The sequence below is a fragment of the Nipponia nippon genome, unplaced genomic scaffold (assembly GCF_047370975.1).
Source record: "Nipponia nippon isolate SJK-2023a ecotype South Korea unplaced genomic scaffold, ASM4737097v1 scaffold_7, whole genome shotgun sequence".
In the NCBI taxonomy this organism is placed as follows: domain Eukaryota; kingdom Metazoa; phylum Chordata; class Aves; order Pelecaniformes; family Threskiornithidae; genus Nipponia; species Nipponia nippon.
The window spans coordinates 28,851,137-28,877,668 of NW_028262391.1; the positions used below are offsets into that span (position 1 = coordinate 28,851,137).

At 49.8% G+C, this 26,532-nt stretch overlaps 2 protein-coding genes across 2 annotated transcripts; both read left to right on the top strand.

Annotated features, from left to right (window-relative positions):
* Nucleotides 1-2,382: 2,382 nt before the first annotated feature.
* A4GNT (alpha-1,4-N-acetylglucosaminyltransferase) lies at nt 2,383-4,386 on the top strand. Its single transcript, XM_009462765.2, has 2 exons — nt 2,383-2,833; nt 3,775-4,386. The coding sequence occupies exons 1-2, from the start codon at nt 2,429-2,431 to the stop codon at nt 4,384-4,386; spliced, it is 1,017 nt and encodes a 338-aa protein (XP_009461040.2). The 5' UTR covers nt 2,383-2,428.
* Nucleotides 4,387-10,022: 5,636 nt separating this feature from the next.
* On the top strand, nt 10,023-21,557 carry DZIP1L (DAZ interacting zinc finger protein 1 like). Its single transcript, XM_087739837.1, is given in 14 exon segments — nt 10,023-10,355; nt 10,357-10,476; nt 11,378-11,462; nt 12,361-12,473; nt 12,855-13,016; nt 13,249-13,386; nt 13,960-14,010; nt 14,513-14,653; nt 15,212-15,242; nt 16,069-16,113; nt 16,580-16,716; nt 17,880-17,993; nt 18,573-18,668; nt 21,411-21,557. Coding segments are annotated over 14 exon segments (1,713 nt in total).
* Nucleotides 21,558-26,532: the final 4,975 nt, after the last annotated feature.

Below are 26,532 nucleotides of genomic sequence, written 5' to 3' on the forward strand. Positions count from 1 at the left end.
CTGCTTCAAGCAAACATTGCCAAGAGAGTGGCATCAAGATTTAAAAATTGCAAAGAACAGAGTGAGGGAGCTCCGGTCCCTGGACTGCAGAGGAGCAGCACAGAAACAGCGGCAGGCATGGTTTAGGCTGGAGCTGGGACTGGGAAAAAAAAATCAGCCTGAAAATCTGGCCATGCTGAGATTGGTGAGGGAGCTGCTAGGAGGCAGCTTTTTTGTTCTGTTTTATTTTCAAATGGCTGGAGTAAGTCAGAAGCATGTGTCTGAGAAAGGCAGGAGGTGAATGTGGGAGGAAATTTTGTAGTTCAACTAATGTAGTTTATTTTAATCTCACTTCTGCTGCTGTTTCCCAAGCCCTTTTGTGGTGGGCTCAGCAGCAGGCATTCATCCTGCACCTGGACGTCACTGGGGCTGCGGCGCTCTGCAGTACAGGCTGCTTTATCTGTACGCTTGGGAACAAGTCATTTCCAAACCACCTGTATTTGTTCTCCATTCACTGTCTTCTGTCCAAATTCCATATCTGCAGGGAGGCCCTGGTCACGGGGAGTTGCCTCTCACAGCAGGGAGTCCTCTGCAGAGTACTGGGGCAATGAGAGAAATTGGGAAAATGAAGGGAAAAATAATAATTAAAAAGTAGCATTCCCTCTTCTGCAGGCTGCAGACCTGCTGGCTTTGTCCAGCAGATCATACCCACAGCCCCATTGGTGCCTGGTCGCTATAGCATTGTCACCCACTTCACCCCTGGTATCTTCTCCCATGCTGTTGTGGGAACCCAGGGTGTGATGAGAAACTCTGTGCAGTGGCAATGAAAAACAACAAAATTTGCTATGCGTCATGGAAAGCTGTACTGATGGGAACAGTCATTACTTTAATATTTAATTTGATGAGATCTAGCTCTGAGAAAAGGATCAGGAGCTGCCACAGCTTCAAGCGTGCGCTCAGCACTTGCAGGGGAATTTCCATGGGGTTTGCTATGCTACGGACTTATCTATATTCTGGTTGGGTGACATGGTAGTGCGTCTCATTAATTAACTGAGCACACAGAGCCATATTTCCTCCCATTCCCTTTAATAAATCAGGCTTTAAATATTTCCAGGCGTTGCTTGGACATTGGGTTGTCATTCAAAGTGTCTCCCTGTTGGACCCTGGCTCGTGGTATCTGCAGAGCAAATGTGGGCTGCTCAGATGCAACCAGGCGGCATTTCAGGAGAGAATCTCCTTGCGTTACAAACCTGTCAAATAGTGCAATGCAGATAAGATTCAATCCTGCCTCTCACCATCAGGAACTCCCCGGTGCTGTACAGGCTCATGTCGTGGTGAGACCAGGAATCAGGAGCTGGGCCGGGCTGGTGGAGGCATGAGATGGGTTTCACCTAAAACCTGTCCCTTTTTTGTCCTTTTAGGTGGGTCCTATTGGCCCCAAACTGTTTCTGGGACTGAGATTCAGCCCACAGCAGAGCCAGTGTTCCTCTGTGCATCAGTCTCCTGCCTTCCAAAATCGCTTTGCATGCTCCCAACAGTTTGGGTGTCTTCACCAGGGAGCTGGGCTTTAAGGGAACGTGATTGCCACCGTGATGGCAAACAAACAAGCTGGAAATGTGGATTAGTCAGAACTGTAATCCAGGTAGGTCTTGTTCTTCGCTTGTACAAAACCATCCATTTTTTGCCCTTACATCTGTCTCTCTCTGGTCCTTCTGCAGCCCCCATCCCTGCAGGATCCGAGTCCCTCACGGCCTTTGGGGCTGAAGTGTGAGAAGAAGGGGCGAACTGGGAAAAAGACTTTGGTGCCTACATGCTAATATTTTAGCTTTGGCTGACACATCCCAAACTGTAATCATGACCTTCCCCTCAATGGTACTCACAGCCCCCTTGGCCACCTAATTCCACTGGCACATCAGGATTTGCTCCTCAAATCCCCTGGACATCTCCTGCTTGTGGACAAGTACATGTTGGCATGATGCTGCAGTGCTTGGGAACAGTTTGCTACACCAGCCTGCCCCAGGGATGTGCTTGGGGGTCTTTGGCTTGGCATGGGCTGAGGTGATCCTTCTCACCTTGCTCTCCCTGCTCTCTCCCTTAATCCTCTCTGCCAACCCAATGACTGCGTAGCTGTCCCATGAGATATAGCCACATGTCCCTTCTCCAAGACCTCTCCTGGTCTCCCATGCCTGGGTGGGGATGAGGAGGTGGGACCCCAAGCACTTCACCCCCCAGGGCAGAGCCCTCTGCACCATGAGGCATCTTGCCAGGCTTGCCCTGGGGGAAAGGCATGAGCTTCGCCAAACTGCCTTAATGCTACGCTGTCCAAAGCCATGGCCTACCGCTTCCCAGTCCTGCTAAGTAATAACACTGGCATATATTTTTGCTGTTCCTTATCTCTCCTTAGCATCCACATCTGAGGCATGACCCCAAAGGCCCAAGGAAAGCAAGAATGTTGAAGAAAATCCACATATGCCTCTGCTTCTTCTTTGTCTCGGGCATTTTGTACGAGATCTCCTTGCTGTCCGGCTGCTGCTTCTCCTATATGCCTATGTCCAAGCACTTCCTGACACCTGAGCAGATCTTGAGCCTCGGCAAAAGCATCATCTTTCTGGAGACAACAGAGCGCCTGGAGCCGCCCCCACTGGTGTCCTGCTCTGTGGAGTCTGCTGCCAGGATTTACCAGGACCGGCCCGTCATCCTCTTCATGAAGGGACTTACGAACGACACAGCATTGGACTTGAACTCCAGCTATGCAGCCTTCTCACTTTTGTCTTCTATGAAGAATGTCTTCATTTTTCCTCTCCAGATGGAAACTGTCTTCCAGGAGACCCCTTTGCTCCAGTGGTACAACCAGGTGAGTGTTATACTAAGGGGGAAATAGGAAAATAGTTATAAATATGGGGGAAAAAAAAGGTCTGAAGTAGGTTTAAAATGAATGGAGGAATGCAGGACTGGCTATGTGAAATTATTCACTTTTTTTTGGTTCAGACAGATTCAGTTTTGCCATGTTTTGCAGTGTATTCATCTATCTGTTTATTGAACATATTACCAGCATTTTCCCCCCTATCTGGAGAATCAGATTTTTTGCTGAACGAAACATTGGTAAAAATAGATTGCATACGTGTTTTGATAAAACATCGCTTAATAATCTTTCTCAACAGAAGCTGGTTGAACAAAATGTGCTGCCTGAGTCATCTGAGTGCTTGTTAATGCTGCCACACACAACAGAGCCTGCAGTAGATAAGATGCAGGAGAGATTTCAGGTTTTTATAATAGCAATATGCAAAACCAAGGTGGGATCTTGTGAGCTCCACCCTGGAAAGAAGTTCGTGGCAAACTGCTTGCAAGTCCCTTTTGTCAAATTTGTTTGACTCCATCCCTGTGCAGGGCAGGTATATTTCCTCCAAACTCTTCCTTCTGAGAAAAAATGACTCCAAATACCAACAGTGCCCATGAAAACCCTCCAGCCTGTTCCAAAGAGCTGGGAGTGATCAGGGAGTATGTTAAGTGAGTTGTGTCCCACTGAAATAGTAGGAAATGATTAATGGTATCATTGATTTAACATTGTAGGTTCCATCAAAACACCCATGAAATGTGCCTGCATTCATTTATATTAACAAAGCATTGCTCTGCACTGCCCCTTATCTTATTCCAGTAAAATTCAATAGCTGGAGGAAGAAAAGGTGGTCAGTGACATTTGCAGGTGTGCAGGTGCAGTTTTATGGTGCCATTTGCATCCAGTGGATGGATGTTCTCTGCTGGCAGCATCACTGTCTCACCTTTCCAACTCTGCAGGTAGTCCCGGAGGAGGAGAAGAACTGGGTCCACGTCAGCTCCGACGCCAGCAGACTGGCACTCATTTGGAAGTATGGGGGCATCTACATGGACACAGATGTCATCTCCATCAGGCCCATCCCTGAGGAAATCTTCCTAGCGGCACAGAAGTCACAGTTCTCCAGCAACGGGATCTTTGGTTTCCCTGCCCACCACAAATTTATTTGGGACTGCATGGAGAACTTTGTTCTCAAGTACAATGGGAACATCTGGGGGAATCAGGGACCCTTTTTAATGACAAGGATGCTCAAAGCCATCTGCAATCTCACAGATTTCAAAGGCACCGAGGACCACAGTTGCCAGGACATCTCCTTCCTCAATCCCCAGCGTTTCTACCCCATACCGTACCCAGCCTGGGGTCGGTACTACGAGGTGTGGGACGAAAGCCCCAATTTCAACCACTCCTATGGGCTGCACTTGTGGAACTTCATGAACCACAACCGGAAAGTTGTGGTCGCGGGCAGTGACATGCTGGCTGAAAAACTGTACAAAACCTACTGCCCCACCACATACGAGGACCTGATCCAAAACGCAGAGCTGAGCAATTTCACACTCTCTGAGGACACTGTGTGACATGGTGTAAAGAGGAGGGAGGTGATCCTTCCAGCCCTCCCTGTCCTGGGGCCAAAACACAGTCACCACTGGTGTCAGTAGCTGGCTTTGTAGGAGAGAGAAAGACCTTTTCATAACCACCGTACCTACTCCCTTGGGACACTAAGGAGCATGTGCAGAATGGTGGTGGGTATCCATTGGACGTAGCCTCCAGTGACACTAAGGACGCCTTTGCCTCAGTTCTGTTTCCTCATAGGTGCTCATGAACCAAACATTCCTGAATCAAATGGACTTGCAGGCCTTACTAGTGAGCTTTTCCAAGGGACAAGTTCCTAAAGAGATGCATGGCCTCCTAGGAAGAATTTAATCTCTGCACATCTTGGCACTATTGGCAGCTACCCATGTCAGAAGAGTTGCAAATAGAACAGGCTTTGGACTGGGCTGAAGCCTCTGAGGCAACTGTAATGCAAATGTATAGCAGAGGATGGATGACAGTACTTGCTAATGAAGAGAAGCCCAAATCGCTGTCTTTTCATTAATCTGTGTTTTTTCTCACATGAACTTTACACCCTACGTTTTTGAGAGGGACCTTACCAGTGCAAGTGAAAATAAAATGGTTAATAAGCCACCACTCCTCTGAGCTTGCTTTCCCTTGCATGCCCCTGGAAAATGAGTCCCATTTTTCAAATGTTTGTGCTCTTGCACTTTTACTTTGGCTTCTTCCAGGAAGGGGCTGCACTGCCTCATCCTCTGAGGTCAGTTCTGGCTGCAAAGAGTCACATCTCCCCCTGGGAAGGAGATGCTGAGGCACCAAGAAAGGATAGGGATGTCCTTCCAGGGCTCCCAAATCTCTTTGAAATAAATGGAGTTCAACTACCCTGGAAATGAGGTGCAGCAGCTCTGGTCACCCTTATCCAGCTGTGTGAAAATCCCCATTTAACCTCAACAGGGCACCCAGTGACTCTTTTTCTGCCAGAGAGCAATGCATCCCTTGCATTTACTTTTTTCCCAGGGTAATGCCAATCCACCCAACCCCCTGAAAAGAAGCCCAGCTTGCAAATCTCTTCTGAGTCTGTCTGAACAGCTGTTTTTAACTTGGGAGCAGAAAGACGGGGGCGGATCGGTCGCCCGTCATCGCATGTTTGCCATCTGCACAATGCTATCTTCTGTAAACACAGCAGCTAATGAGCATGCTGCAATCGGCAGCCCAGTTTCTGCCGCTAGAAATCACAGCAGGATTAATCGGGAAAAGAAAGCCCTCTGCACACAGGGTTTATGTGTGCTTCGTGCCGTGTTCGGACACCAGGGTCGAGTCTCCTTCCAGCCCCGTGTTCCCCCCACCCAGTAACTGCTCAAGTCAGTCAAGCTGCACCACTATAAGGGCAGGCAGTGCCAAGCTGAGCACTGCAGGTTGTCAGAGCAGCAATGTGGCATAGGGGAATATTTGCCATTCCCTTTCCCAGGGTGAAGCTCTCATGGCTCATGAGTTTCACGCGCCGGTGCTGTCCACACTGGTTTAGTTTTGCTCCCTGCTCTGTTACAGAGGGTTTTGCCTGCCTATGGCATTGGGAGCTGCTTTTTCTCCATGACTTTGACTTTCCTGGGCTGAGGCGATGGCAGGGGAGGAGTGTAGGGTTACAGCCCAGACAGTCCTCCCTGTTTCCCACACAGCTTAGGACAGCGCCCCGGCTGCTGCCAGCTGCCTCTCACCACCAATATTCATCACTCCATTCCCATTCTTGTTCTCCCTCTTCAATTTATCTCTCTGTCTCTGGAAACAAGTGAGTATTTGCCTTTTTCTGCCCCATGGCTCAAGTCTCCAGGCTCCCCTCTCTGGGCAATGGCTGTATCCATGGAAGGGAGGGACGGGGCTGGGGGACGGGCAGAGACTTGACTTGCTCGAGCTGCCTTTGCAGATGAGCTCAGGCAAGAAACATTTCCAAGGCTCTGGTTTGTTACGTAGCGGCTCCTCTCCAGATGAGGTCCAACCCCGTCTCACTTCCCTTTCCTGCCTGTTGTTTACTGTCAGGACTTTTAGCAAAGCAGAGCTGACGGCAGCAAGCACAGTCGACCTCACCAAAGGTCCTGCATGGGGGCTTTCACCTGCGCCCACCTGAGCGAGCCACTGCTGCTTGGTATGAGTCCCAGGAGATCATGTTTTGGAGAGAGGAAAAGCTGAGAAAGGGAGGGAGGTGATGGGTGCTTTTGGGAAGGGTCTGGAGGAGGTGGGTAAAAGCTGCTCGAGCAGGTCATGAGCAGAGTCTGGGTCTCCTGACAGCCCTCTGCTTCGTGGTAAGGCGTCTCCCAAGGTTTGCTGGTAGGGGAGCAGAGGTATGCTGGCACCTGGGGCACCCTTAGACTTTGCAGGGAGCGAAGAAGCCCTTGAAGAGTTCAGGAAGGTGAGGAGGGCCCCAGGGTGGCAGTGGGGAAGGGTGGAGGAGAAGGAAATGAGGAGAAATTTCCCTGCCAAAGGCTGAGGGTTGCAGAGAAGAGGACCATGCAACAGCCTGGCCCAGCAGCCATGAGCTGGGACAGCAAACAAACCATCTGCCAGCCTGGAAAGTGAAAGCCCATCATGCTTTCTGAGACCCAGCTCTACCAGCAATTTGGTGGGGCTGGTTTTCACACAGTGGAGTGGGAATGGTGCAGGTGACCACCTTCAGCTCTAAGCTCTGCTGGGTGGTACTAGCTGCTACCTCTGCAATGGCTGATGCTTTCACCACCCAGTGGGCAAAATCTCAGTTCTAGTGAAGGAATATCAACGCTTCTCTTGTGGGTGATGAAGACAGCTTTTGCCAGCAGCTCCATCGCATCAGCTGATGTTGCATTACATTGCAGCATGGAAGTCAAAATACTTTTACTGCTTTACACCAGCTGAGGACCTGTCCTAGGCAAATGCAAGTAAGAACTGAAGAGAAGAAAAAAATCTTCAGAGCTGGATTCCCAGGTTGCCTAATGCTGTGGTTTTACTGTACCAACATCCTGCTGAAGCCATGATTGTGCTGTCTGAAACCTTATATATATCATTTCGTATGAAATGGAGGGGAAAACCCAGCAGGCTCCAACACCCACAGGCATGCCTGAAGCAGGCAATAGGGCAATCGCAGCCATGCTGCTAAGCAGCAGGTCAGCATTGTCAGCCAGGTGAAACACAGCTGTCTTTGGTGCATGAAGGCTTTGTTAATATTAACGAGCTTATGGAACACAGCCTGCCTCCTGGGGTATGTGGTAGATCATTAGGGGATTTTAATTAGTCATCCCTGCAAACCTCTCCTCTTTAGGAAGTGGTTAATTCATGCAACAAAACCTCACCTGCAGGGACCATGCACCATTACCCAACAGGTCTACATAACATGCAGCTATGAGTCAGGGCTATGTTTATAACTGTATATATATACATGTGTGTATATATGTATGCATGTGTATATGTGTACATTTCACTTTGCCTGATGCAATGAATTGGGTTGTTTGACATTGCAGTGCTGTTGACAGTATATATATCACAGCAATAGCAACAATAACGATCTTTGCTGGTCATACAAGCCTGGAAAGGGAAGGGGCTTGCTGATCTGGTGTTTTTAGGTAGGCACCAAAAAGGATAAAAAATGAGCAAACGCTAGAGGGAAACTATGGTTAACTACAATGTCACATTGATCCACAGCTGTTCCTGGAGGCTTTTGTCTGCAGCAGTGTGTGACCTCTTGCTGCAGCCCTGAATCAAGGCTTTCCTGTCTCCTGCCCTATTGAGGCAGTGGAATGAGAGGGAGAAGGGTGCAAAACAAGAAAGGGTGTGGTAAAATTCATGTAGAGCTAAGAAGTGCTTAAAAGAGCCACCCAGGTTGATCCAGACTGGTTCAGAGCAGTCGTTGACCCCTACTGTTTACATGTAACAGGGAGAGGCCACTGTGGGAGATGGGACTACAGGCAAAAAGGTATTTAGGTGCCTGATGAGCTGATGAAGCAGACCAGAGAGAGGCAGAGATGTAAAGGGACTTATGCAGGGCAGGTATTAGTAGGGGAGGAGCAGACCCTCTGTCTCTGAGATCAAGAGGGAACTTTGCAGAGTTTGCAGTGGGTCTGAATGCTGCTGAGCTGGACTGAGAGCAAACCAGCCTTGCAAGGGACACGAGAAGCACCATGCAGATAAAGCAACCCTGGCAGGGAAGGTAGTGGAGGCCCTGGGGTATGGGTGGAAAAACAGTCCCACGGGATGGAAAATGCGTACAGGCTTGCAGACGTCACTGGCTGCAATATCAGGATTAACTGGCTCCACCCTGTGCAACCCCAGATAACTTCTGTGATTGCTCCAGCATCAAAAAAAAGTATGAGAACAGGATCATTTTATCCCAGTACACAGGCAGGCAGCACAAAAAGTGTCTCTGCTAGGCTCTTGGTTTGAAAGCCCTGCACGCGGGGTTGGCTTAGCCTGGCAGCCCCTTGCCCATGCTCTGCCCTGCCCACGCCACCATCACCCTGTGTGCCTGTTGGGGCTGAGCCCTGGGAGAAACACGAGTGGGAGCCTTGGAGCCTTCCACTTGCAAACAACAGTTTGGATACTGAAATTAGGGGAAAAAAGGCTGATTTTTGGCACTCTCTCTGCTGCAAACAGGCAGTGATAACCACTGCCACCTCTTCCTCTGAGTTAGCAGAGGAAAGCTTGGGAAAGCTTGGCTTTCTTGCACCATGCCTGCTGTTACTCAGCGTCTCTCTGGGTTGCCTGACCCTGTTTGTTGTTGTCCGGTGAGCCCAGCAGGAGGCATACGCGTGTGCAGGAGGTGGTGGGCTGGATAGGAGTTGCGTTACCACTGTGCACAGCGCACCCAGCAACACACCAACACCAGTCTGGTGGCTCTGCTCCGTGTGCCGGGGTGCTCAGCCTGTGTGGGAACCCCATCCACATCCAAAAACATGGTACGTGGCCTTTCAGCAAAGAGCTTTTTTTAAAAAATGAAGTATCTTAAAAATGGCAGGTGGGTGTAGCAGAGGGGAAATTGTAACATGGGGCAGCAGCAAATCCCTAGCTAGAGACTAAGAACAATATAGGTCTAGTTCACAGATTTTAAACTATGTATTTTAAATACAATTGTTTAATTATTGTTTAGGACACAGCTAGGAAAACAAGCAAACACCACTTCTGGAAATGATCTGGGTTTAGGTCAGAGCAAGCCACCACAGAAAGCAGCAGTGTTGTGATATTAAAGTGTGTCCAGTGTTTACCGTGTATTGTTTGAAAACAGGCTAATTCTGTTTCCCTAAAACAGGTACACTCCAGAGGGATTTACAAATTCACTCAGAACAGGTTATTGTAAAGAGTTGCAATGCAACACTTGTAGAAGTCTCCCTTACCAAAAGCAGATGGTGAACAAACTGGCAAAAATGGGATTTGTGAAATTTGGCAAAGCAGTAGATAGGAGTTCTGGTTGGGGAGGGAAAAGGAAGGTTTTTTGTTTTCTGCCACATAAGAGAAGCTTTGACCTGCTCCCCGATGCCCGCAGTGTGTGCAGGCTGGTGGGGGCTGCAGCGGAGCCGGGGAACAACTGCAAGGTTAGCCTTAACACATCCCTTTTGCCTTCCAGCCCTTTTCTACAGACATTTACCACCCACTGCACCAGCCTGTGCCCGGGGCTGCGGGGATGCCAGGGGCATCCCCAGGACTCATGATCCCAGTGGACATCCCCCCCTTCCACTTCCAACCCCGCTGGGTTGGCATGGACTGGCGTCGCTTCAGCGCCATCAGCGTGGAGGGAGTGGCCCGGGAAGTGGACGTGGCCACGCTCCAGGAGCACATCACCAGCGTGACCTTCTGCAACCTGGATGAGGAGCGGTGCCCCCACTGTGGGCAGCCAGCAGACCCCGTCCTGCTGAAGGTGCTCAGGATGGCGCAGCTGAGCATTGAGTACCTGCTGCACTACCAGGAGCGCCTGGGGACCAGCCTGACCATGCATGTACAACGCCTGCAAGCTGCCCATGCCGAGCTGGCTTGCACCCAAGCAGCAGGCAGCAGAGCAGGCAGCGCAGCTCCAGGGGGCAAAGGAGGAGAGCAGGAGGTGGAAGAAGCTGATTGCCATGCAGCAGCTCCTCCTGCAAGCTGGCCCCAACACCTACTGCAAGGTGCATGGCAGAAAGGTGTAAGGGCTGTAAAGTGCGTCGCCATGCAGGATGCTCTTTGCTGCATCCTGCCTTTGTAGCCCTGCTGCGGTTACACCTTGGCTCCAGAAAAGGTGCTGGCCAGCCCTACTGCTTTCCCTGGTGCTGGTTCATCACCTTCATGGAGACTGAAAAGTCCCTGCTAGGGAAGCTCCCTTCTTTTGTGCAAACTACAGGTAGTCAGAGCTGCACAGAGTGTGGGAGAGGGGGTCTGTAGAGGGCTGGCTGGGGAGATCTCACGAGATCCCTGTGTGGTATCTCATGCCAGGGAGACTTTAGACATCCTCCAGACCAGTGAAAGAATTCTGGATGTTCCTGGATTTGATGATGATTTTGCTTTTCCCCCCACCAAGCTTTTCCTACCATTTCAGCAGGAAGCCTGCTGGCTGTGCCTTTTTGTCTGCTGCTTCTCCATCACCAAATCAACCCATTCACTTATTCCTGGAGAATAAAAGCCACCCAAACCAGGTGGTTTAGGTTCATACAGCCTAGTCATCCCCACAAGTACAGCTCTCCCTTCCTCCAGAGCCAGGCCAGGACCCTGTTGTAACTAGGACCTCACTGCTGCTTTGGCCACCTTATTGCACTGCTCTGTTGGGGAAAGCAGGATTTTTTTTTCTGCCGAGCAGTATCCCTGCAGCATCTTGGCTTCTGCCTTCTCCTGACCATTAAAGGGGTTTTTCTTTGGCTTCAGACAGAAGAAACTCCTAGTACCTTCCATCTATGTACCTCCAACACGACAGCCGCATCTCTTGAGGTCTCTTTTGCTTTAAGGCAGCAAAGCTTTGCGTGCCAGGCAGGGGACATGGGAAGTGCCCCTTTCTGCAGATCCCAGTCCCTCTGCTGACTTTTCCCCCTTCTCCAGTGCCACCTCTGTGATAAAGCCTTCATGAACAACTGCTTCCTGCAAGCCCATGTGCAGCGCCAGCATGCAGAGGCCACCGAGGCAGGTGAGCAGTGGGACAACTTCTCCCTTCACTTTCCCAGGCAGGTTTTCCCCCAGTGGATGTGGATGCTGGAAACCAGACAGTGATCACAGGAGGTTAAAGGCACCTTCTTATAACATTTCTTCTTCTGCATTTCTGTGAATATTTACTGAACGCTTTCTGCTTGCTGCCTTTCCCTCAAGCACAGGTAGGACATGCGACCAAATATGAGACTGCATGAGCATTTAAAGCTCATCTCTGCACCTCAGTTTCCCTAAGGATCTTCTCCACCCAAAGATTCCACGGGACTGTGGAGATGGAGCTACATTGGGGAGTTTGGGAGAGTGTTTTGCTAGAGTGGGAGAGGGGTTCACCTTCCCCATGCCCCTTTTTTGGCAAGGAGTTGATGCTCCTTTGCGAAACGCTTTGACAACTGGAGCCGTAACGTGCTGTGTGAGAGCCGCGGAGCCTCATTACAGCTTCCCAGCACTTGCACTTGGCAGATAAAAAAGCCGCTTTTGCTGTTTGCTGGCAGGTTGAAACCCCAGCCCAGGGCTGATGCAATGCAACAGGTTGAGCTTTGCTCCAGAGGCACCTTCCCTGGCACAGCCTGAAATGTCCAAGCAGGGTGCTTTGGCTGCTTGGGAGAGCAAGCCCAGTGCAAAGCCACACTGCTCCATGAGCCACTAATCTCTCCATGTTTACCAAAATAAAAAATAAATAAAAATAATCAGAGGCCGCATGGCCACGTTTGTCATGGTTTTTCCTGCAGCTCAGCTACCTGCTTCTCCACCCTGAAGCCCTGCAGTGGTTTTGCTGAGTACTTTAGTAGGATTCCTCCCCACAGCCAAAGCGAAATCCCAGTAGGAGCTGGCAGATCGCACCCTTGCTCACAGCACCTCTGTTTCCCTGAGCTTTGCAGGGAGGCAGAAGATGAAGCAGGTGGAGCAAATGGAGGATGAGGTGGAGGAGCTGAAGGCAAAACTGCGGGAGATGCAGCAGCAGCTGGAAGCGGAGAAGCTGTGCAGGGAGCAGGTATGGGGTGAGGGCATTGCTGCCTGTTTGAAAAAAATGAGGGGAGGAGAAATGATGAAATACAGGACATTTTTAAAGCACAGGTGAAAAAGACACTGAAAACTATTTTATGGTGGGGCTCATGTTTATTTCTTTGGAAAATTTGCCCCCAAAAATTCCTGTGGGAAATGTCACATGGAAATAAGGCCTGTGTAAGCGTGCCTTCCTGGGAGGTTGTGCTGCCTCGACCTCCCCATGGTGTGCAGGCAGGCTCTGAGCAGTTATCGGTGTAATGAGAATGTTGGTGCTCATCCCACTGGCACCAGGGCACAAGCCCCAGCCCTTGGTACTTCTGGTCTGCAGCTAAGACATCTCCTGCCCCAATTTCTCCACTTCCTTTAGGAAACAGAGAGAGCTCACCAGCGAGAAGAAGAGGACAGGAGAGATTTGGAAAAGTGGAAAGAGGAGGAGAGGACGAAGCTGCCGGAAGAGATAGATGGCCTGAGGCAGCTCTTCCTCGCAGCATTCAAGGACATGGCCAGCAGGAACAGTGCCATGGAGGGGGTGAGCAAGCACCCCACATGCTCCTCAAGGCAGGTGACAGAATGTCCAAGCCTGCTGCTTCACCTGGTGCAGGTGGTATCACAGGTTCACAGCCCAAAGAGGCCTCATTTCTTTGGTCCTGGGACATGCAGACATTTTTGGGTTGGAAGCAGTGGCTGGCCGAGGTTGGGCTCTCCAGGAGGAAAGTGGATCCTCCTGTGGGACACACAGCTCCTTCCTCTCCCCACTCCAGAAACTGCAGGAGCTTCAGGCCAGAGAGGCGGCAGTGTCCAACCTGGGGACCCTGCAGAAAGACGATACCAAGGAGGCATGGGGCCAGACACCAAGCCGGGCAGAGCTGTGGGGCAAGAGGAAGAGGATGGCAGTGCAGGTGAGCAGCGTGGTACCCGTGTCCTTACCCCTGCTGTGCATCCCAGGAGGTGGAGGTGCATTTGGATGGAGTTAGGCCCCATCCATGCACCAGCGTGCGCATCTGCTTCGTGGATGTCCAGTCTCAGCTCAGGTTCAGGCAGCAATGGGCTCCTGCTGGTGTAGAGCACTGACAGTCTGAGTCCAGATATGGGACCTGGAGGGTGCAGAGGGCATGTCACAGTCCCAGGTCAGCCCTGCTTGCTGCAGGGAAACCCATCTTCAATAGAGCACTGCAGAAGCTCACCACATGGAAAAGCATTTAAAGTACCAAATAAACAGAAGAAATTTATTTACCCATGAATCAGCTGTCTTCTCAACATCTAAAAACATCCGAAGAAGGCTTTACCTTGCATGGTACCTTTGAACATGGAGTGGGGTGGGAACAGCACTGCTGTTATGGTGCCAGCTGTCCTTCAGAACCCAAAGGGAAGCTGAATTTCTCTGACTATGAACACGATCAGGTGCCCATGCCCACAAGAAGCCCCCAGCCCACAACCCGAGGAGGTAAATGCCTGTGTGCTTAATTTGGCAGAGGGCAGAGCAGAGGCGGACACTGAGGGAGAACCGGGCACAGGAGGTCCAGGTGGGTGCCAGATGTCCTTGGCAGCTCCCAGGTATCTCGCTCAGAAAAGGCCTGTATGTTTCCCTTATGGTTTTTCTCCACCTTAGCTTCAAACCCCTGAGATGTTAGGTCTCTTCAGAAAAAACAGAGATGCCCTCTCATGCAGATCAGCCCAGCAGGTGGTAGACAGAAAGAGCGGGGCTGCATACTTAAAGTGCACCTTGGCTGGACTTCAAAGCCTAGCACAACAGAGTATAGTTATTAGGTTATCGAGGGGAAAGAATAAATGACATGCGGCGACCAAAGCTGTGTCCTGTCACAACCCATGAGAAGACACAAGCTTGCCACCAGTAGACTTTGAAGCTGACCGTACATCTTCTGCAAGGCCAGATCTGCCCTTTGGAGGGCATCTCAATAATGAATAAAAATCCAGAGAGCTGCTCTCGCTGGTGAAGGGAAGAGGTGGCTCCAAACCCATTTTTACCATGTTCAAGTCATCTTGTTCCTTTTTTGCCCCTCTCAGTTGAAGAAAGAGAACAAGACACTCTGTGCCACCCCATCCCAGGACCAGCGGGCAGTTATGGACCATTTCCATCAGCAGATGGATGCCCTCAGCACCTGTCTCAGGGAGCAGCCCAAGGTCACGAAGTCCCAGGAGAAGGTGGCAAGTGAAATAAAAAAAAAAGAGGCGGCCTTGGTTCATCAAGAGGGTTTAAGCAGATGTTTAACTCTAAGCAGCCTTAAAATATTTGCTGAGTTAAGAGTAAGCCTAATTTCAAGCCCATTCTGTAATGCTTTGCTACGTTCGGCTCTTTTTTGCACTCATTAAACACAAAGTGTTACATGAATATCATCCAGCAAGAACCATGCCCACTGGGGTATATATCACCAGAGCAACACTTTGCGTTACAATTTGGAGCATCTTTTACTTGTTATCAGATCTGTGAATAGCACATGGGTATAACAGGATGGCATCTGATGTGCTAGTGATCATATTATGGAAAGGAAAGTGCCTAAGCTGACCCCTTACAGGTATGGTCTGCTTAAGGTAAATAGCTCTTGGGGAGTGTATGTGCCCACGTTAGGCCCTTGCTATTTTCTGCTCTTTTTTTAAATGCATTTAATAATAATACTTTGCAGAGAGAGGAAAAATTACCCAAATTACCCAAAATTACAGACAAAGAAATGGTCTTTGAATGATGCCCACTCTATTTCTTTACAGATCAAGCTGCTCTCTGCAAGCAAACATGAAGGTAATGATTGCATTTTTAAAGTGAATCAATTTGGGTCTAGATAAATCTTTCATAGCTAACAGCCCTTCGGACCACAATGTCTTCTCTGTCTCCCTCTACAAAAGCGTGCCATGGAGTCCTCTCCAGGGAACTGGCAGTATGTCTTCTCACACAAAGCCATGGAGTGGACACCTTCCAGTCCCTTGACTATCTGCTGCAACAGCATAGACCACAGCTCTGGTCACTGGCACAAAACTAACTTGTCTCTTGGGTGGGTTTTGCATTGTAGCCATACCCCAAAAGAATGAGATTTCAATCAAATGCTCACAGCAAATGGATGACCTTGCATTCTCCAAAATGATGCCTGTGGTTATTTGCATAAAAATAAGGAGCTGAGGCATGCTGTGGTTTCTTCTTTACAGCCTGGGTTTTCTATAATCAAATGCCAGGGAAAAAAAATGGGGACTTCTCAGCTCCCTAATGCCTGCGGCAAAGCCACAGACCCAGTCAGGTGCTGCTGCTCAGAAAACAAAAAAGGCCATAAAACAGGGATGACTGTTAGCCAATAGCCAAGGGGTGCATCCTTGACCCCAGCCCCGAGGGGTAGCAGAGGGCTGTTCGCCCACTGACATCCTCCAGCCAGTGGCCTTGGTGGGTGAGTGCCCTGGGGTTTCCCTCAGGGATGTTCTCCAAGGGCTGGTGCCAGACCTGGGCCAGCCTTGGATCCCCAAAGGGACAGGTGTGTCCATACTTTCCGTGTAGGAAAACCAGGTGATGATCAGTGCTTGCTTCTGCGCTGGGGCTTCAGCTCCTCTTTGACCCTCACAGGCTTCTTTCTTCCCTGCAGTGACCCGGGAGGTGACCAAAGTGGTGGTTGATGAAGAGTCATCAGGTGGGTACTGGAGTTGGGAACATCCCTACCCCAAGAGCACCAGGATGAAGCTGGCGTTCAGCTTGGGGTGTTGTGCGGTGAGAACGAGGGGATGCTGGGCAAAGCTGGTGGTGATGAGGTGGTGGGCTGGGGCCAGAGGGGATGAGCTCACTGGTTCCCTCTCAGCTGTGCAGAGAACAGCAGCACCATGACTAGCCCCGCTGCCAGCGCTTCATCTGGGAAAGCTGTCCCAGGCAGCTGCTGGGCTGTGGGTGGGATTTTGGAAAAGTTGTGGGCAGAAATTAATCAAATGAGAGGAGGAAGTTGCCCCTTTGTAGAGGGATATAGTCTGCTGAGAGCAACCAGTTGCTTGCTCTGGAACTGGTGGGACCCATGTCCCAAAAGAGGAGGAGGGACCCACCAGCCCACTCCCCAAGACGCATACCACATGTCGCTGTGCTGGTGCCAGCACCCGCCTTTATTCCAGACAGGGAGGAGGCTGCCCTGGGTGGGAAGCAGAGGCTGCTGGAAGCCCTACAGAGAAACCCAAACCTCCTGAAGCAGTTTCGCCCCATCCTGGAGGATGTGCTGGAGGAAAAGCTGGAGAGCATGGGGGTCAGGAAGGTAAGTCTGCCCTGTCAGTGCCAGCATTTGCAATGCCAGCCCTGAGCCAATGCAGGGCCACAAAGATTATTTTTTTGTGGGGAGAAGAACTGAAACACTAGCAGGCAGTAAAAAAAATCCTCATCTGGAGCAATCACACCCTGAGAGGCAAATGGGAAGGTGGAGGCAGAATCACACAGTAGCACAGGGAATAAACTGCCGTGCTCCCATCTCTGAGGTTGGTTATTAGTATCTCTCCAGCAAATCTTTCTCACAAGCAGCCTTTCATATGCTAAATTACCCAGGGCTCCCTCTCTTCTAGGAAAGGAGGGTGTTTGAGGGCACAGCAGCCCCTGTCACGGGGATTTCAAGGGGACTTTCACTGTCCAATTGCTTTTCATGCTGAGCATATTAAATAGTACCTCCTACAAGTCTTCCCGAGCTCCCGGCAATGCAACACCACCACCTAGCACCTTGCAGAGCTGGTGCAAGGGCAGTGAGCAGGCAAGCAGCAGGCATGGCTGCTGGGGACCCGTGTTGCTCCATCGACCTGCATTTCTGAGCAAGGCAACATTTCTGTTTCGGGTCCCAAAGGCATAAAGAGAAAGCAGTGACTGAATTCTTGTGCAATTGTCTCCTGGAGGTACTGGGTTCATTTCACGTAGGCTGGAGCCCTGGCATGTCCTCCCTTTCCCTGGCACATTATTCGGGAACACTGAGGTGGTGTCAAAAGCAGCAGAGGTGCCCAAAGCCAGGCCCACAGGTGTGCACCCCACTTCACCCTTCACTTCTCATCCCTTTGCATACCTACAAGCCCAGGACAATCATGGTCGCAAAACCTGCTCGAGTTGTAAATACCTCCTAAAAGAAAATGCTGCACGCACTTACCCTGTAGCCTAGCAATTGCCCAAAATAGCTGAGATTTATTCTTAAGCAGTCATTTACCAAAGCAGATCAGAGCTTTGCAAATGGTGACTGAAGCCTAATTGTGTGTTGTTTGCATGGGATACATTGCACTGGGGAAACAATGGGTGTCAGGGCTGGTGAGAGCTTCTTTAGGGTTTGGACAGGGCTTGGAGCTTGCAGGATGCTCTTGAGATATGGGCAGTGCTGCCAAGGGCTTGTTTCACCACCCAGCGCTGTGCGAGGGTAACGTCAGGCCCCTCAGCCATCCTCTGCTTTAGGTTACGAAGGGGATCTCCACTCAGACCTACAAAAGCCTCCAGGCTCTGGTTAGTCTTCAGCAGCAACAGAAGGCTGAGAAATTTCCTGTTCTCCTCTGCCTGAGGGATGAGTTGGTCTGAGCGGTGATGGGGAAAGTGAGGCGATGCAACAAGCTCAGCACTACTTTTCCCCGACAGCTCTCCATCACTTCAGGTGAAGTGACCTCCTGTCCTCTGTACATACCAACCATGGGGAGCTGTGGCCACAGGATGCCATTCCCTTACCCAGTGAGACAACAAGACAGAGAAAGGCCAGGAAAGGGCACTTAAGGTGATGGAAGTCTCTGCAATTGCTGTCTGCATATTGACCTCACGTGGGTTGGCCTGACATATTCAGAAATAAACATCAACTGTCCCCAAAAGCCCCAGCAGAGTGAAATACAGGTTTGGCAGTGCTTGCAAATCCCTCCCCGCCCCCCCCCCCCCGCCCCTTTTTCTACACAACCCCCCCATGTTGGGTAAGCTGCATTTCTCCCCCAAGGGCAGCCCACAGGACTAACAGGAGGTGGGTGGTGATTGTCCTTGCTCTCAATATTGCCTTCCAGCTCAAAGCCCAAAGAGCCCCAGGTCCCTTCGTGGGTCACAGCCCATGGCGATATCAGCTGCAGTAGAGCCCGAAGCCTTGGTAATCCCCCAGTCTGCTCCTCGGAGCAGAGCCCGCTCCACCCACAGCCCCCTGAGAACTCCCTGGAGCACCCTGTGGACCTCCAAAGCCAGCAGTCCTTACCAAGGATTTGTCCCATGGCAGAGGTGAGTCCCATCACCTCCTTTCAGTCTCCAGGTAGGTGGGCAGTACCCAGGACCCTCAGCCACAACCTGGCCCCAAGTATGCTGAGTGCTGCCCAAACATCAGCACCTTTGGAAAGTGCCAAGTGGTGGGTGATGTGGCACCCCAGAGGGTTTTGTTTGGAAAAGGAGTTTCCTGGGGTCTCCCTACCCATACAGGCTGACTCAACTCAAGACCTGAGGGCTTGTACCCACCATGTGGTGCTGGAGACAAACACAGAGCATTTCCCACAGATGTTCAGCTCCTTCTTCCCCTCCCAGAACCTCTGCAAGGGGATGAAGGAGTTACCTTGGGGTTTTGGAGCAAAAGTAGTAAAGATGTAAAATAAAAGCTTGGAGAAACTGTGCAGACCATGCAGAGAAGAAACAACATAGAGAGGGTGTGAGATGGCAGCAGAGAGGAAGAGGAGCTCATCTGTGACCAAGAGCAAGAGAGGAAAAGGCATTACTTGTTTGCTCCAGGAGCAAGAAAAAGCCAGATCTAGGTTTTAAACTCAAGCAAAGCAATATCCAAATGCAAGGCAAGGTATGGGTGTGAGTATCTGTTGGATATGCCAGCAGGAAAGTGTTTGCAGTCAGTGGGTGTGATGGACCTGTCCATGTCCATGGCAAATATAAAGCTTCTCCATGAGCTTCCCTGCTCAGGGTCAAGTCACAACCCAGAGCATTTCAGGACTTCCCTGCATGTGCTGCAGCAGTGGGAAAGGGGGATGCCAGAGCTACCCCATGCCCAACCAGTCTCTCTGTGCACCAGTTCAGAAGCAATGCTGGGAGGGAAGAAACCTGCCCCATCCCCTGTGAGGCTCAGCAACAGCCAGCGCTCTCCGCAGTGGTGCCAGGGGGTGAGACCAATTCCGACGGGTGGGACCTGGACTCACTGGAGGAAATGGTTGGTTCAAGTAATGCCTGTTCTTGTAGCAACCACTGTGGGTCAGCGAGGTGGTGGGGACAGTCCTGATTAACACCATCAGCGCTGCAAAGTCACCTTCTTCCTGGGGCTGAATTGGGACAAGTCTTACCCTGCTATCTCCCATACCTAGCCAGGCAACAGGGCACTGGTGGCTTTAACTATCTGCAGCGTGTGTGCCTGACCCTGCCAGGGTATTTTCCTAGGGCTCAATAATTCTTGTGGCTGTTTCTTTGCACAGAGGGAAACCAGACTGTCTAGAGCATGCAGGGAACCCCACAGGACCCAAAGGGGTGTCAAAAACAAGCTTGTTTTAACGGTAGCTATATGCTGTAAAACTTGATGTGAACCATGTGTCAGGGAATGAGGTGGGGACTGCTCTTGAGCTCCTCAGAGAGTTGGGGGGCAGTGGGAGGCACTTCTTGCCTATGCATTAACTGCAGACAGCAGCAAGTACTCCTTGCATGTGGCTTTGGTGTGTCCCAGGCCAAAACAGAACTGTCAGTGCTCTGCCACACACTACTAGCCCAGACTGTGTTTCCTCCAGCATCCTTGCACGCATGGGAGCGTTACCCACCCAGTGCTTGTTCAGGGAGAGAAACCCCCGTGCTTTATCCTATGCAAAAAATATTTGCTTCCTGAAACAGCTCCATTGGGATGGGTCCAGACAGTGCTAGTGAGTTTAAGCTATTTAGAAACCAGCTCACCCTGGGACAGGTGGTGGTCCCCTCCCTTCCCACCAAGCTGTGCCGTCACTGTGCCTTGGGGCTCCACTTTTAACCTGCTCTGTCCTGCACAGGGACAGCCACATCCACGATGGTGAGGCTTTTGGAGAGACATCTGGGTGCAGTGGCACAGAGACCACCCGGTGGGGTGAAACCCTTCCCAGCCCTGAGCTCAGCATTGCCCAAAACCAGCCAGCCCACCAAGAAACTCCAGGTTTCTTGTGCGAATGTGGCCACAGGGATGTTCTCAGACATAATTTCTATTCAAAAAAAGGGATGTTCTCAGACATAATTTCTATTCAAAAAAAGGCATGTCAAACCCTCTTCTCAGCTCCTACCCATCAGCAGTGCCACAGGGCATAGTCTATGTGCAGGGAGTTCAAACTTAGAGCAGCAGAGACTTGGCCCTTGGCCCTTCCATCCAGTTACAGTCATCTGTCCTTCCCCTAATGTTTGTCCATTCACCCTCTTTGGGGGGGGGGGCGGGGGGGGGGGGGGGGGGGGGGGGAAAATCAGTATTCATGCAATTGGGAGCAAAATACTAAGTGCCAGAGAATCAAATTGAGAAAAGGTCTGTGGAACAAATCCAGAGATAATTGGAGTGATGCAATGGCAAAATTATTAAATTACTAAAACAGGACTTAAGTGTAACCTCAATTTATGGGAGAGAGCTGATGCAATTAATGTGGTGGCAGTGTTAGAATCAAATTGCTTTTTTAGAAAAAAAAATTAAAAAGGATTGTACCCAAGGAAGGCCCAGCACAACAACTGGGAAGATTTTTTTTATTTTTCTTGCAGTGACGATGAAATTCTGTGCCTTCATCTGGCAAAGTTAAAAAAAAAAAAAGTGAAGCATGAGCTTTATGGTACAATTTGCAATTTGCAGGCCATGGAAATAGAGAAAAGATCTCCTGTGTGGCATCCTGGTGCAACCATGTTTGGCCCTCTAATTTTTGCATCAGCCTGAAGGAGAAGAAACTCCTGTTGATTTGTAGTAGGGAAGCACAGGGTGCAAATGTGGGGTGTGGGTCTGGCACTGCTGCTCTTCTTCACCCTCTCTGTCCTCCTTTCCAGTTTGCAGGCAACAGCAGTGACCTGGAGACCTTGTCCCTGGAGGACCTGGCCGAGCCACCGGCACTGGTGGCTGCTGATGCTCAGGGGGCCACCTTGGCCCCCGGGAGCTGGGCTGCAAGGGGATACATGATGGTGACAGGGAAGTGAGAGTCCTCTGCCAGCAGCCACTGGATGGTGCCACAAGACCAGAAACGGGCAGCAGCTGGTCTGCAGCCTCCTTAGGGCTGATCCTGGGCTCCAGCTGCCCCTCTTCTTGGGAAGACCCCAGTATTGGGGTTGGGTCCTCCCTGGCCAGCCACTGTGGATCGCACCAAGGAGAATAAATGCTGTGTGGTATGAAAAGGAGTGATTTCTGCTCTCCCTTCGTCGTGCACATGAGCAATAACACAGTGTCCGACAGTGCCATGAGCTTTTGGAGCCACAGCAGCTCTCCCTGGACTTTGCATCCCACAGGCTGGGGCTAACTCTCCATGCCAGACACAGTCCGGCACTTGTGTGTGGCTTTTTTGTTCTTTAAGCTGTTCAGAAAACAGAGTCAGGGAGGGGAGAAAGCAGCTTTCCTTCTCGTTGCGTCTCTCTGCCGGTGCTCCCGAGGGTGATGGAAAAGGTCCTGTTTTCTGCTCTAGGAGGAACCTGTCCTGAATGCACTTGGAGAGAGTAACAAGCCACAGCTGCTGTCTCCTTCCTCCTTTCCTTCTTGAATCAGTGGAAACTCCAATCCAAAGGATGACTTTTTGCACTTCAAATGTGACCACATAAGCCTGACTCTGCTGATAATGCTCATCTGTGTAAATTAAGTTAATTTTCCTAATTCTGTCTGTATTTTGTACATTTGTAGCAGTGCATTTATGATCTTGATTCCTTAAAAGTATGAAATTTTGGAAAATGCAACAGGAAAAACTGGCACTTCTCAATTTCTCTTGTCTTTTCCAACCCACTCCACTAATGGTTCAGACTTCTACCATTCCCTATTTCTAACATTTGCATGTGGGTTTTAATGCTAGGGAGCAGAAAGCCCAACCAGGGCTGAGCAGAATAGGGTGAATTAATTGAATTTCACTGAACAGCAAAAATGCCTTCCTAACTGCTGACAAACATGCAGAAAACTCCCCATATCTGGCAAATCCCCATGTCCCCCAGTATGTGCACATTCATGTATAAGCTTATGTCCACCCATAGGGCGTGACTCTCTAGCTGCCTACGTTGAAAAGGATTTTTTCTATTTTAATCATTCAATTTTAAGAACTATACCTGGCTTGTGTTATTCATTGCTTACAGTGCTATTGCCAGATGTGTTACTTCATGCTTAATTTAACAGCTGTTGTTCTTTTTGGTGAGTGTTAATCAAACAAACACTGCTTTTAATAAATCAAATAAAGGAGGGATGTTTTCACCTGTTTCAGAGCACCGGTATTGGTAACTGGGAAAAAGAAATTAGCTTTTTACCTGTAAAAAATTACAGGTGGAGATACCAGTGAGTATTTGCTCCTGTGAGAGGGGTGATAGGAAACCTGTCCTGGTTCAAGCACCTCTGCCCTTGTGGCCTGCCATACAGCAGCCCTGGGCTGGGCTCCAGTGCTGGCACAGTCCAAAACCAATGGGGAAATAAATTTCTGCCCAACAGAGCAAACAGGTAGGAAAAGGGCAGAAAGCAGAAACTGTTCCACCTTGACTACGTGGCAACCTCAGTGCCAAGGCAGGTGCCCTGCCCAGTGCTAAAATCTAAATCACACCTGTCCTGCCAGCTGCTGACCAAACCCTGCCAGCCCCAGGTCTGCTGCTCCTGCACATATTCACCCGAATCACTCTTACATTCATTTTACCAGCAATTTTCATGCCTGAGGTGCTTTTGAGCTGTTGCAGTGAGCTTCATGCACTCAACACCAAGTCCAGCTAGTGCCAGAAAGATGGGAGAAGAATTTCCCCTAAGTTTGGGAAACTCCAAAAATAGCTGACAGCCTTGTGCTAAGAGAAAGGTGACACTCCTACTCTGACAAATAAATCAATACACATACAGACAAAGCATTTTTGTTTCAGACTGGACATTTTGAACCAGCACGTTCCATGGAAAGTTATTCTCTACGTGCTGCAAGCTGCAGCGAGCCACATAGCAGAGGATGAGTGGTGGGCATGGAAAAGCCATGAAGATTCACCTTAGGTTATCACAGGTGATAGGCTCTGTTTCCAGAGAAGAGAAGAGGAGAGGAGAGGAAGAAGCGACTCCAACAGTATCAGCTCCATCAGCGTGTCTTGTCCAGAAAAGAAATTTTACTCAATTTTTTTCCCATTGTTTTATGGACTCCTTCCCCAGAGAAAGCAACTGCTTGTGTACCCCTTTTTAGAGTACTGACCATTTCCTGATGACACTAAATTGGGCCACATTGCCAGTTACCTGGCACAAGTCTTGCACCCATTGGCAATGCTGAGCGCTCATGCTGTGCTGCACGATGCTGAACCAGTGGAGAGCAGCAGGGATGCTCCCCGAGCAGGTGGATTACTGCAGCCAGGGGAATGCAAAACAAAGCAAAACAAAGCCAGCAGAAAGCATGCAGTGGAAAAGAAAGTCAGAAGTGCAAGCAGGGACTCTTGCTCACAGCTGAGGTTAAATAGGTAGACAGGTGTCCTGATATTTCCTTCACACAAAGATTTCTTTGTGACCGCATTAAGGAAACAAATTCAGCTTCTCTCACAGGACAACAACAATGGAACAAGAGCCGCCTCCAAAATTCATTTCCCTCACCCTGTAAAGATGCAATGCTGCGACGCAACGAGACAACGCAACTTTGTTAGCAGCAAAAGCAATAGGGAGGCTGCTGCAGGCAGAGATGACCCGTGCAAACCACAGGCATCCTGCCTGCACGCTGCCAGCATCTCTCAGAGCCTAAGACCACATCCCCTCTCAAACCTTTGAACCTGCTCCTTGGGTGAAATCCTGCCCACCAGCACACTGTGGTTGTGCAACGCTAGCCTGCTGCTTGCTAGCGGGTGGTGAAGCAGGCTCAGTCCATGGGCTGGAGCACACATGTCTGTCCATGCTGCTTAACACCCAGAGGCTTTTCCTGAAAAGCTAAAAAAACCTGCAGTTTCATTAAATGATGGAAGATGCAACCCTAGCATCATGGCGTGATTTGGAAGAGCAGGTTCTGTCCAGTACTCATGCTTTTTCCTTGGCATGACTTTTGCCATGGTTTTACCTGTCCTCCAGTGCAAGCACCCCAATACTCACCCCTCTGCCCTGACCTATGTCGCCCACTCAGGCATGTAATCCCATTCCTCCCATACCCAAATGACTCCCCTTAAATTCCCACAGGTTTTTATTTTCTGCCCCCTAATTTTTCAACCTTGTCTTCAGGTTAGCACAGCATGGAGGGTTTTCCATGGTCTTCACCAATTGCTGAAACCTTGTTTCTCCTACCAGAAGTGTCTCCTTTGTCTTCGTCCTCTCTGGAGTCTCTGGGAACAGTAAAACATGTTCAGAGCCAGCAACATAAAGAACTAGCCAATTTAATGAAGGAGAAACCATGCAAATCAGGGTTTCCCTCTGAAAAAGGGACCTTTGCACTGCCATGGCAAATTGAGGGGTCTAAGGGAAACCTGATGCTGGTTTTATAAACGCTATCCCAGCTTATGCCTGCACAACCAGCTTCCAGGTACTGTAACAGCCATACCATTTAGGACATCCATGGGGCATAGGCGTGACCCTCTCCCATGGGCACAAAGCAGCACAGCTACACTGAAATCATTGGTCAGGACCTTGCCAGGAGTTTAATGCCATTGGAGTGTCATGCTCTTTAAAATAACATGTTCTGTGTTTTGTTCAATGACATTTGTCTTCGTGAGACTCCAGTTATTGGTAACACTTTTATAAAGCATGAATATGTGTGGGACAATTAGTAGATAATCAAACCACAGCACTAACAATCTCTGAATGCAACGCAACTCTCCCAAATAATACCAAGCTGAAAAAAAGAAAGGAAAAAAAAAATCCTGTCAAATTTATTCAGCTGGAATATCTCACCCAGAGAGCTATTCTCTCATAATATTTGGGGCAAGCACAGTGTCATAAATCTTAGTGCTATTAATCCGTAGACTCATTCATCTCTGTTCAGCTATATAAAAGCAATAACCTTGTCACTATAGGAAGGAAGATTGGGCTTTTAATTGCATATAGATTTCAGGAGAGTTCTTATCTCATAGTCCAATTTGTAGCTTCAGATATGGGTCTTTGCTTCCTTTAGTCAAAGTCCATGCAAATCTGCTGTGCTCTCATATACTTACAAAAGTTGCAGAAGCTCAGGAAAAAACTATATAGGGCTCTGCTGGCAGATAATACACACAGCCTTTTCAGCGTTTGCTTTATTAGACAAGCCTATATTTAATTAGCACCTCTGAAACAGGATATACATTTTTCAGAGGATGATCAAATTTATCGAAACAAAACCATTTCTGAGTGCAGGCACACATGCACACACACATCTCCAGTCACAATTTCCCTGACTCCTCTCCCTTGGCTCTGCAAGTGCTACCCAATGCATCCTTTGCCCTGCAGTTTTTTGTCACTAAAGGCAAAATAATCAGCGGGGGGGGGGGGGTGGGTGTGTGTGTGTCTTCCCTCCCTTACCAGTAACAATGGCAGGAGGAAACACTGGATTTATTCACGGGGCCAAGAGATCTGCAGTATCTGGGCTCTAGTTATTTCCAGGCTTTACTCAGCCATTGACTTCCAGAGGCACAAACCTCCTTGTTGCTGTGCAATTGGTCAAACCAGCAAGCCCAGTTCAGCGATTTAACTGCTCCTCCCAAACTGCAGCCAGGCATCAAGGCAGGATGGTGAGGGCTTTGCTCTGCATGCTTTGGTATGGCACCGTACCCTCCTGAGTTTCTGCCTGCGGGGTGACTAGCTGAGAACAGGGTGTTGCTCCTTCGAGCAGCTCAGTTGCATGTAGTGCTGGGTTCAGAGCCTAAATTCACACCCTTTAAGGAAAAGTGCCTCCCAGCAGCACCGGGGACCCAGGCACAGTGTGGGGTGCAGATGCTGTGTGTTGAGTGGGTGGCCCCAGGGTGCTCCCCAGGCAGCATATGGTCTGGGTGTCCCTCCTCCCCATTCAGGTGGTGCTTAGCA

Coding starts and splice junctions, on each gene's coding strand:
- A4GNT (XM_009462765.2), top strand. CDS start 2,429: ATGTTGAAGAAAATCCACATATGCCTCTGCTTCTTCTTTGTCTCGGGC. Junction 2,834..3,774: donor TGCTCCAGTGGTACAACCAG/GTGAGTGTTATA, acceptor CCAACTCTGCAG/GTAGTCCCGGAGGAGGAGAA.